The sequence below is a fragment of the Drosophila melanogaster genome, chromosome 3L, assembly GCF_000001215.4.
Source record: "Drosophila melanogaster chromosome 3L".
Lineage (NCBI taxonomy): Eukaryota > Metazoa > Arthropoda > Insecta > Diptera > Drosophilidae > Drosophila > Drosophila melanogaster.
This window is the reverse complement of record NT_037436.4, coordinates 5,921,735-5,932,777: the sequence shown is the minus strand read 5'-3', so window position 1 is coordinate 5,932,777 and position 11,043 is coordinate 5,921,735. Positions and strand designations below refer to the sequence as shown.

The 11,043-nt window shown below is 45.5% G+C and overlaps 3 protein-coding genes across 11 annotated transcripts, besides 1 other annotated feature; 1 reads left to right on the top strand and 2 right to left on the bottom strand.

The window, feature by feature from the left end:
- Positions 1–4: 4 nt before the first annotated feature.
- Rcc1 (Regulator of chromosome condensation 1) lies at positions 5–2,516 on the top strand. 3 transcript variants are annotated; one of them, NM_168151.3, is made up of 4 exons: positions 166–253; positions 314–372; positions 461–1,160; positions 1,220–2,516. In NM_168151.3, exons 3-4 carry the CDS (start codon positions 497–499, stop codon positions 2,197–2,199), a joined length of 1,644 nt encoding a protein of 547 aa, NP_729118.1. In that variant the 5' UTR covers positions 166–253; positions 314–372; positions 461–496; the 3' UTR covers positions 2,200–2,516. The 3 variants fall into 3 exon arrangements, with proteins under 3 accessions (NP_523943.1, NP_729118.1, NP_729119.1); NM_079219.3 differs by having other exon boundaries at positions 5–372; NM_168152.3 differs by lacking the exon at positions 314–372.
- Positions 2,517–2,657: 141 nt separating this feature from the next.
- On the bottom strand, positions 2,658–8,916 carry CG33523 (uncharacterized protein). 6 transcript variants are annotated; one of them, NM_001259713.3, is made up of 8 exons: positions 8,583–8,916; positions 7,456–7,941; positions 7,154–7,377; positions 5,944–6,041; positions 4,482–4,554; positions 4,138–4,241; positions 3,739–4,074; positions 2,658–3,674 (listed from the first exon to the last, which is right to left on the bottom strand). In NM_001259713.3, exons 1-4 carry the CDS (start codon positions 8,671–8,673, stop codon positions 5,985–5,987), a joined length of 858 nt encoding a protein of 285 aa, NP_001246642.1. In that variant the 5' UTR covers positions 8,674–8,916; the 3' UTR covers positions 2,658–3,674; positions 3,739–4,074; positions 4,138–4,241; positions 4,482–4,554; positions 5,944–5,984. The 6 variants fall into 5 exon arrangements, with proteins under 6 accessions (NP_001246642.1, NP_001014569.1, NP_001261457.1 ...); NM_001014569.4 differs by lacking the exon at positions 5,944–6,041; NM_001014567.2 differs by lacking the exons at positions 5,944–6,041; positions 7,154–7,377; positions 7,456–7,941; positions 8,583–8,916 and adding an exon at positions 4,871–4,996.
- Positions 6,277–6,404: a mobile genetic element.
- Positions 8,917–9,210: 294 nt separating the features above from the next.
- CG32407 (uncharacterized protein) lies at positions 9,211–10,723 on the bottom strand. Of its 2 annotated transcripts, none has more exons than NM_168147.2 (3): positions 10,045–10,723; positions 9,486–9,971; positions 9,211–9,422 (listed from the first exon to the last, which is right to left on the bottom strand). In NM_168147.2, the coding sequence occupies exons 1-3, from the start codon at positions 10,130–10,132 to the stop codon at positions 9,271–9,273; spliced, it is 726 nt and encodes a 241-aa protein (NP_729113.1). In that variant the 5' UTR covers positions 10,133–10,723; the 3' UTR covers positions 9,211–9,270. The 2 variants fall into 2 exon arrangements, with proteins under 2 accessions (NP_729113.1, NP_001261456.1); NM_001274527.1 differs by having other exon boundaries at positions 10,045–10,302.
- Between the last annotated feature and the right edge of the window lie 320 nt (positions 10,724–11,043).

Sequence of the window (11,043 nt, the reverse complement as noted above, 5' to 3'; positions counted from 1 at the left end):
CATTCTAAAAGTTATCAATATCTCGAAATAAATAAACTGTGGGTTATAGCAGGCTTTGTTTTATTATTTGCAATTAGGAACAGTGCAAAGATAACAAAGATGTACTAACAATTGGTCAATAGGCGCAGAAGCGACCCTGAAATTGGAGTGTGACCTCGCTAATAGCCAGATGCGGCGGGGAATTCGCCAAGCCCGCAACACTGTACCCTGAAGGCCAGCTGCCGCCGCTTCCCGCGCATTTTCTTCGACCCAGGTAGGTCGCATTGGGATTCGCTTGCATTTGGTGTTTTCACTCGCCTCCAAACCGCCGTAGCAACACCATCTAGACAACGTGGAACTCCCGCTGAACCAGAGACCGGCATTATTTCCATTGTGAGTGTGAGCAGAACTAAGCTGCATCACCGGCGTCCCTAACCTTATATATATTTCTTACACACACACACAAACGCACTATTTCCAGTTTCGGTGACAAAAAATTGTGAAAATACAAGCTAAAATGCCGCGCAGAAAGGCCCTGACTAATAACAACAATGCCGGCGAAGCGGAGCAGCAGCCACCGAAGGCGAAGCGCGCCAGAATCGCTTTTCATCTGGAGCTGCCCAAGCGGAGGACCGTGCTCGGCAACGTGCTAGTCTGCGGCAACGGCGATGTGGGCCAACTTGGTCTCGGCGAGGACATACTGGAGCGCAAGCGTCTCAGCCCTGTGGCGGGCATCCCGGATGCCGTGGACATATCCGCCGGTGGCATGCACAACCTGGTGCTGACCAAGTCAGGGGACATTTACTCATTCGGTTGCAATGACGAAGGTGCTCTAGGCCGTGACACCAGCGAGGATGGCAGCGAGTCAAAGCCGGATCTTATCGATTTGCCCGGCAAGGCTCTGTGCATTTCGGCGGGAGACTCGCATTCCGCTTGTCTGCTGGAGGATGGCCGTGTCTTCGCTTGGGGCTCGTTCCGGGACTCTCATGGCAACATGGGCCTCACCATCGATGGTAACAAGCGTACGCCCATCGATCTGATGGAGGGCACTGTCTGTTGTAGCATCGCGTCCGGCGCCGATCATTTGGTCATCCTGACCACTGCCGGAAAGGTCTTTACCGTGGGCTGCGCTGAGCAGGGACAACTCGGCCGGCTGTCGGAGCGTTCCATCTCCGGAGAGGGTAAGTCTTGGCATTCAAATTTTCAACGAAATTCGTATTAAAAAAATGTTAACCCCCAGGTCGTCGTGGCAAACGCGACTTGCTGCGGCCCACCCAGCTCATCATCACGCGGGCCAAACCTTTTGAGGCCATCTGGGCCACCAACTACTGCACATTCATGCGCGAGTCACAGACACAGGTCATCTGGGCCACAGGGCTTAACAACTTCAAGCAGCTGGCCCACGAGACAAAGGGCAAGGAGTTCGCACTGACGCCCATCAAGACGGAACTCAAAGATATCCGACATATTGCCGGCGGTCAGCACCATACTGTCATCCTGACAACGGACCTTAAGTGTTCCGTAGTGGGTCGTCCGGAGTACGGTCGGCTTGGTCTGGGCGATGTCAAGGATGTTGTGGAGAAGCCAACGATTGTAAAGAAGCTGACCGAAAAGATTGTGTCCGTTGGATGTGGCGAAGTCTGTTCCTATGCCGTTACAATTGATGGCAAACTGTATTCCTGGGGCTCCGGTGTCAACAATCAACTAGGCGTTGGCGACGGCGATGATGAGCTCGAACCGATCGTGGTTGTCAGCAAGAACACGCAGGGGAAGCACATGCTGCTCGCATCTGGCGGTGGTCAGCACGCAATCTTTTTGGTCAAAGCGGACAAACAGGACCAGAAGGAGAATGTTCCAGTGAAGGTGTCTGGCAGCAGCAGCATCAGTAAAAAGGACAAGACCCCGCCGCAGGATAATGTCGACAAGGAAGCCGAGAATGTAGATAAGCAGGAGCAGAAGGAAAACTTGCCGGCGAAGGCGTCAACCAGCAGCAAAAAGAACAAGACGCCGCCGCAGGATAATGCCGACAAGGAAGCCGAGAATGTAGATAAGCAGGAGCAGAAGGAAAACTTGCCGGCGAAGGCGTCAACCAGCAGCAAAAAGATTAAGACGCCGCCGCAGGATGATGCCGCCGAGGAGGTCGAAGAGGAGTCTGCTCAGGAACCGACTCCCAAGAAGGCCAAGAAGCCTGCTGCCAAGCGGGGCGGTAAAAAGACATAAGATTGAGTATAAATACGCTGACTTTCCCACTTTGTTTTTGGTAACACTAAGTTACGAACCCGTACGCTTACCCTACGCTTAAGGAAGGCAATGAGTAGCCCAGATTCGTAAGATAGATCGGAAATTTTGCTTATTGTACGTTAAGATCTACGAACTGAATCCTGTTAAGTTCTTTTTATTTTGATAAATAGATGCCCGCTTATATCTTACAAGTCTGCCTAAAGACGAAAACTTCTTTATCAATCCAACTAAGTGTTTATTATATATATTCGTTCGCAATACGAAGCCGTAGTAAATTTGTATTTGAACGCAAAAGGAAACTAAATGAGATTTATTTACAAACTAATTAACTTGATTATATCATACACAAAGATATACATCCTACTCACAGTGTATTATAAATTCTTGGCTCAGGCGGGGCAAATGGGAGATTACCGGCAAAAAAGCTACAAAAGATTGGGAGATTGTCTCGTAAGCGCGAGACATCATTTACTCAATAATATCAGGAAACACGAAATTGTTACTCTTATGGTAGGTCTTAAGATTTATACAAAAATATGTATTTGCTTGGAGGGTGGTTCGATTTGCAATGAAGGGAAACATCTTAAAATTACCTTTAAAAGCAAAGGTGTCTAAACAATTCGCAGGACCCGGGAATTCATGAATGCAAGCCATTGAAGTATGTAAGAAGGCTTTAATATTTGTAGTTTTCATACCTGGCAAGGGTCAAAATGGATTATTACGTGTACAGAGGTGAACAAGTTGCATTTACTGCTGAACAAATCGAACCACCCTGGCATGCACAGTTGAGGGTTTTGGCTTCACTACGAGTAGTAACACGGCTGACGATTGCCTCTGCCTGAGTCGACTGTGGCTAGGGAGGTGGTTATGGTAGTGGTGGTGGAGTTTCCGCCGTAGTTGCTTCCCAGGTAGAAGCTCACGAACAAGATGCCGCACAGCAGCGATAGCGAAAGAACGACGCGCACCATCTTCCTTGCGAATGCGATGAATCCCAGCAAATGGCCGCCGGCAGCAACGCCGCCCAGCTGCCAATCACCAGTGCCCTGACAGCTGAGGCACAGCTGCAGATGCGCCTGTATCAGTGCCTCGAGGCATTCGCCATCGTATTGGTCCATCGTATCGGCACAGTCCAGACCTAGATTCATCAAATCAACAGCACAGGCACAGTTCTCCAGCTCTGGACAGTCGCAGTCGTCTTCGTTATTGTTGTGGCTATCGCGAGCGGCAATGTCTAGCTCCTGCCTGGTCAAATTGCACGGGCTAAGTAAATATTATTTGCGCTTAGCGCACGAATACGCCGTTGCCTTGGGACAGGTAGCGGCGTGCTGGCCGAGCTGCTGGTACATCAGAAAGCCGAAGCCGGCAAACAACAGGAACAACAGCGCCAGCGTCACGTATTGCAGGTTCTGGGTGAATGCCAACTGACGCTCCATTGCCGTAGCTGGATCTACGCCCTATTATACGAAATTATTACAATAGAAGTACACACTCGCTTTTACATGGCTAGGATATACTTACAGCACCGGACTTCTTGCTGCAATCCACGCTGGCCTTACTGGACTTGCTTGCGCAATCTAGCTGCGCTTTTGATTTGTTCTCATCGAAGCGGCAGACCAGTCGATGCTGCTCCACATCCGCAGATGTGGGGGATTTGCTCCGCCACAGCTCGGTCACATCGGCGCCACCGCATTCACCGCCTGGCGCGACCATAGCCATCACCAGGAACTTATCCTTGCTGTCGTCACTAAGCTTGTGCTCCGACTTCAACCATATGTTGATGGTGGCCTCCTGATTGGGCTGGATGATGCCGCAACGTGGTCGCACACGGAACTTCTCCGGCGATGTGGTTTGGATCTGCAAGGTTTCGGAATGATGGATTAATCTGGTATATGAAGTATGCGTGTAGATTTCACCCACCTTGTACGTCACTGCCGAGGTGGCAATAGACTTGATGGTCATCGTGGCTTCCGCATTCTTGGAATTGAAGTTGACAAAATCCTTGGGATTGATGTGCAACATGCCTGATCAAGGAAAGCCCTCTTGGTATTAATTGGCAGATTTTTTCAAATTTCAAATTTGGGTGGGACCAAAAAATTTTGTTTATAGAGTATAACGAACTAAAATGAGGCGACTTGGAGCTACGATATGTATGAGTATATATGTGACATAATGAGCAGTGCAGATAAATGGAAAGTCGATTTTAAATTGGGACCTATGCGTGTTTCAAAACTTTTTAGATGGGTTAAGGCCTGATTTCTTACCCTCGGATGGAGTGTGCATCTTGTTGATGTTGGTCTCCTTGAGCACCATGGGAGCGGAATCGACAAAGGTGACCTGCCGATGAAAGAGAACTCGTTGAAATGACCGTCTTTTGATTGGTGGATAGGATGGTTTCGGTGCGGCCCCTTCTCATCAGACCCCATCGAACGTGCTTTTCCATGTCATTTTCAGAAGGGCCGCCCCACTGCTCTTGGCACCCTTGAGCTGGCATTATTGGCGAAGGTTCCACTCGAACTGGAGGTCGCCGGGTGAATTGGTTTCATTTGGTCTTCAGCCGGATGTCGCTTATTCTGTGCGGGACAACTGGCACATCACTTGTGCATTGGAATCATGGGTTTTATCTGCCCTTCGGATGCAATCGGACACTCACGTAACTAAAACGCCCTGCCTCCGACATTGGTCACATTCGCCAGTCTCCACACACAATTTATATCCTTAATCAGACTCAAGATCTAAGACATATAGACAAAGCCGGACTTTTGGGCTCTTGTGCTCTTTGCATCCACCAAAACAAAAAACAGCTGGCAACCCTAAAACTGTGGATTTCCTGGCGTGGCTTTAGGGATTTTTTTAAACGCGTTAGTAAATTCGTATATATTCAAATGTTTTTTAACGCTGTTTTGAATCAGTATAGTTTAAAAAAAATATTTGAGATACTCGCAAAAACAATACTTAAATCGTATTAAAAGTAATTGACTCTACGGATAAAGTCCTCCTTTAACAGTATTCTAATTATATCTGTATAAATAAGCCTTACGAATTTTCAAATTTTAACTTGCCCTTTAAGCCGGTCTTTATGGGCGTAGCCATTTTACTAGTTCATTTCCACCAATTCGCTTTCCAGATACAAACTCCAACTGGTACCTAAAACCATTCATTCTCCTTAACTTAAACTGAACAAACAACAGTTCTCATTTTCAGCACCGAACAAAAGAAAGTATGCAGGGTGAAGTAATCGTCTTGAATGGCAAGTCAAATTCGATCCGACTCGGATTTGTTGTGCTTTTGCTTGACTTCCACGTAACGCACACATGATCATGGTGACGGACAGTGTCCATTATGCTTTGCCGGATAAACTTAAATACTGTGAGGTTTTCAATGGTTTATAGATGATTTATTGATTCTAATAAATGACACAGATTTCTTAAGCGAAATTCAATGAGCATGAAACACAAAAAACATTCTACACGAACACACTCACACACACATACCCTGGGCATTTTGTTGTTTTTGCTTAAACTTTGAGTAGTGAATATCAATTGGTACGATAACAATGCAGTTTCCACTTATGTTTGCTCCTTTGTTAATAACAATTACAGATTGCACATTTCCATGACGATTACGACAAGTTGAGGACAGAAACAAACGTAAAATGCGATTGCTTTGCAGGTTTTTGTGACTAGTTCGCGCAAAAGTGAAAATACTACTGAATTGAAAGCATACCCAAAAGCTCGCTCCGTGACTGCTGTCTCGCTCACACTCGATCAGCTTCTTCCAGCTGTTGTTGCTGCCGCTTCCGTCTGGCGTAAAATGAACTGCAACTGTAAATGAAATGAAAGTGCCGTTGAAATGAGAGAAAGAGAGAGTGAGAGAGAGTGCATTATAAACGATGACGTCGCGTGGGTGTGATAACAGCGTGTGGGTGTGTGTTGGCGTGGGTGTGAGAGAAATGCCTGATAATATCCGCTCTGGGAGTCATTTTTACAAATACAGTGCACGTACGACACAAATACGCACACATTGAACCGCCCATAATCCCTCTGACAATGTGTGTTCTGATTAGTGAGAGGTTTGGTTTTATCTTTTATATGTTAATTGCGCTGTTATGTTACTGTTATTGCATTGTATTGATTCATCGCTTCTAAAAAAAAAAAAAAAAAAAAAAAAAAAAAAAAAAAAAAAAATGTGTGTTCTACTTTTTTCGGGTCAACGCTTCGGGGCCTCGAGAACTGACCATTAGCCACTGAACCCAGCCAGAAACAGAAAGTTTAGCAATATGTCAAATAAAAGGCTATAAATAGCTACTACAATGTTCTGCCCACAAAAGCGCACGTGCACTGGGAAAAAAATTAGGGGGAAACATTTTATATTTTATGTTATCTATACATCTATATGATGCTTAAAAGTTTCGTAAAATGCATGAGCCATTGTAAATTTTAAATTGAAGATTTCGTGATTAAAACTATGATTTGAATATGCAGCTGCACCTAAAAGATTGTTATAGTTTTCGCAAGATGTCAGTTTGAACCTGAATATCACATATTAATCTAGCTTGTAAGCAAAGTGAAATGGCTAATTTGTACCAAACTATGAAGATAATCCCAAATATTTCCCCCAGTGTACGAGTTAAACCTTCGCTTGGATAAGGTTAGTGGTCAGTTGGGGACAGGCAACTCACGCAGGACACGCAAACAGCGCACCCTAAATCAATACGTCCCAAGAATGTGAATCAATTATGGCAGAGAGCGCTGTACGTCGGTTCGCGTGCGGTTTTGGAAAAAGCAATTAGGCGAACGAGGGACCGACTTCTTCCGGGTGCAGCCGTGTCACAAGGACACTCCCAACCGCCGACTCGCGCTCGAGATTTGGTCTCTTGTGGGTGGTGTAGTAGTAAAAGCTGTGTCTATATACCCCACTCAAACCACTAACTTACCTTTTTGTCCGCGAATTGGTCATCATCGCCAGCATTGGCAGCCACCGGTTTGGAAATGACCTTTTTAGCCTCCGGCACAAAGCTAAATTCGTAGTTATCCTCGCCACCCCAGATGGCCAGGCAGTTATCCTTGTTAATGTACTGGTTGATGTCCTTTTTCGATATCATTTTTAAAATCTCAACCGCTTTGGGTGGCAGCACCGCCTTGATGACCTTAAAAGCAGCTAGTAGAAAAACAACAAAAGGTCATGGTCATGGTTAATGTTCAAAGTGAAAAAATGACTCCCAAAGATGATAGTTACCATTTAGTACCCAGCCCAGTTCATATACCAAAATGTAGTTCAAGCTATTGGGATAGAACTGCTTAAATGTCTCCACAATGCGTTTCACAAACTCCAGATCCATGGAGGCCAAACTCGTGCCCGACATGTCGAAGAATATGGTCAACTGGGTCAGATGCTGCTCCCTCTGAGTCCTTTCCACCCAGTACACCACGATGCGTATCAGTTCGTCCAGGTTCTTGGACTTACTGTGCATCTTAACGCGGAATACCAACAACGGCTTGCCATCCACATCAGTGTTGTGCACAAACACGGATCCCTCCTTCAAATACTCCTGGTTCAACTCGCTCTCATCGATATCGTTTGCCCCAGTTGACTGACGCAAGATACAGGTTTCCCACAGCGAATTAAAGGAGGTCTCCATGTCGAGATCATACATTTCCAGAAACCTTTGAAGCCACAGATGATCGTTGCGAATACGATCAATATCGGTCGGATGGAAAGGTGCTACCAGCGCGAATCATGTAAAACAATAATAAAATTATTGGATTCTTATCTGTGTTTATATATAGTTATTGAAGATAATGTAGCTTATTGTGTATTGTTACAATATCATATCTCAGCTCTTCTGATGTTTAGCTCATGAAATTTTGATTTTAATCTCTGAACATATGTATAAGGGGTGAATTTAAATTTGGACAAGATAAGAAGAGGATCGATAGCATAAAGTTGAAGAACTAAGCAAATGAAACTCTAATCTATTAAAACATTCAGAAGTGCTTAATCTTTGACTGCTGATACTTAACCTTTCGTCCATAGGTAGTCCATACCCAATTCTATATTAAGTACTTTGAGAAGCTATAGCTCAGGTCTCAAGTTCAAAGCTTTCGTTTGAGTGCACTTGGAACAGCCAAGTCATTGGGAAAGGCGGGTCTGTTTGATTTATTCACCTACTAATTGGAGAATTTGCACTACAAATAAGACAGCTGGAATGAATCATATAAAAAATACTACTAACCGAACGCAGCTATATACATATCTGGTAATTACGGAATAAAACCTGCCAGCTATCATAAACCCAGTCGCACATAATTTATTAGAGCCGCTAGTTGCACCTTGTATCCGTCATTTGCTTGGGATTAGCTCACCTGCCGGAGGGGATGAGGCATATTTGCGATTGAACCTATCGCGCAGCTCCTCGATTTGCTGGGGTGTCGTTTCCTTGACCTTGACGCCCATGCTGCCAGTTAGTTTTCGCACTCGTTCGCTACCAAGCTTGTGGCAAGACTAAGCATTCAAGTTGAATTCCAATGGGTAAAGCGGTGCTCCTCCTATCGCTTGGCGCCCTATCAGAAATCGACTTTCAGTGTGATTAGATTGTGCTTAACGGGGAGCAGAGGTGAAGGTACAAAAGGTTGAGGTACTACAGCGAGAACTACGGAGCGCTATCCAAGTGCGTTCCACGAGCGTGTGCGGCAAACTGAACATCCGACTAACGGTGCTGCCAGCGGCTAGCCACGATCGTATATCGCGGCGATCGTTAGCAGTCGGCCGGCGTGCGGCTTGAATGTGGAGCACCTGGTTCTGCGCGGTACTATAATGGGCCTCCGAAAAGGGCAAGCCACCCAGCACCAAGCCAACCTCCCACCCGCGAGTTGCTGCAATGGATCGTGATCGTGTGGGTGGTATGCCACCTGCATTGCAATTAGCTCGAGTGGAAGCACTACGAAAAGCTTTCAAAGCTTTTCGCTGGAGTAATAAAAACAACTATGCGGTATGGTCAATAAATATCGTATTTTTATTTACACTATAATACAAAGTTGTTGGGCAAGTTGTTTAGGCGAATTTGTAAACGTAGTCATCATTACCGCCCCAGATTTTCAGGCAGTTATCCTTGTCCACATACTGATCGATGTCCTTTTTGGTGGTCACCTTAAGGATCTTCAGCGCTTCGGGGGGCAGGAAGGTCTTCACCAATTTAAAGGCAGCTAAACACAGAAAACCATCCTTTCAATATGCTGATCTTTACAGATACCACAATGTTTACATACCATCTAGCAGAAAAGGCAAATCATGTACCAGAATATAGTTAGGCACATACGGATACTTGGTCTCGAACACTCCGATGATGCTCTTGATGAAGCCCATGTCCAAGTTACTCAGACCGGCGCCAGTCATGTCCATGAAAATGGTAATCTTGTCCAGGTTACTATCCCGCTGCAAACGCTCAATCCAGAAGACAAGGATGCGCAGTAGATCCTCCTGATTGCGGCTCTTCGAGTGTTTCTTGATGGTGAGGATCAGCAGCGGTTTTCCGTCCCTATCCTTGTTGTGCACATAGATGGAGCCATCGTTTAGAAACTCCTGATTAAGGTTTGCCTCGGTGATGTCGTAAACTCCAAAGCTCTTCCGCCACGCGAGGTTATCCCACAACCTCGTGATGCACTTCTCCACATCGAAGTCATAGACCTGCAGTAGCTTGGTGATCCAAAGGTCACTGTCCGTAATTCGCTTTAGATCGTTGGGATGGAATGGTTCTATTTTTGGGATTGTATGTGTATGTATGTATATACCAGATTAGATGTGATTCTTTCGACTGCCCTAACTTACCTGCTGGCGGCTCTTTCTCCAATCTCTGCAGAATGCTAGTCTTGACTTGGCTTATCTGCTCTGGAGTCGGATCCTGATCGGAAGGCATGTTGCTGCTTGGCTTTGCGTGAACCAATTGAAATGTCTTCTGCAGTCAGCTTCAAATTTATGCCGATTTCTTATCTATTTGAAAACAATTTTCGTGGACGAGCTCGGGGGGGTAGTTTTCTTTATCTGGGAGCGGAATGTCTAACCTGCGAGCGGGCTAATCATCGACTGACAGCCAGCACTGCCCCAAACGCTCGTCGTTGCGCTCGTCGAGAGGCGTTTTCATTTGTTCTCCAATTGTGCTCTGCTTTCCCGACGATCATGTAAATGACTCAATGCAAGTGGTGGGGGCACTGGAAGGGGCAACCGCATGCCGCCCGTTCTTTAATCAATATTGAAGCCCGCAGAACAGCTCATGGAGGAGGGGAGGGGCAAAAAGTAGGGGATCCCGTCAATTGCGATAAGAGCAACAAACGGGGGAAACTGGCAATGTTTATGAGGTTTGTGCAGGCGACTCTTCGGGAACTTGGTTTTTATGATACTCGCTGTGGTTTTCTTTGCGATATATGACGTATCTCGTAGTATCCTAGTATCTCGCATTTAGCTGTGGAAATTCTTTGCGGCTTATCTCGTCTCGATGTGGGAAGCTAAGTCTACTGGGCTCGATTATTCCCAATCAATTGACAGTCGCTGATTGCGGTGGCTGTAATTGATATCAAAGAGCAACGGTTATTGCATAATAACAAACTTTTTTTTTTTGTTTTTAGATTGCATTCTAATTGCACATATATATTGCTAAGCAAAAATAGCCCACATTTTAATCTTATCAACCTTATGAGCTTTAATTTATTAGCCAGCCAGAGGGATTAAAGGTGTACTATTCTATAATTGCAAAAATTGTACTGAATATACAGTTTATTAAGGACCAGAGTTCAAAATATAAACATTTTGTAGACTAGTTAAAGTAAGCAA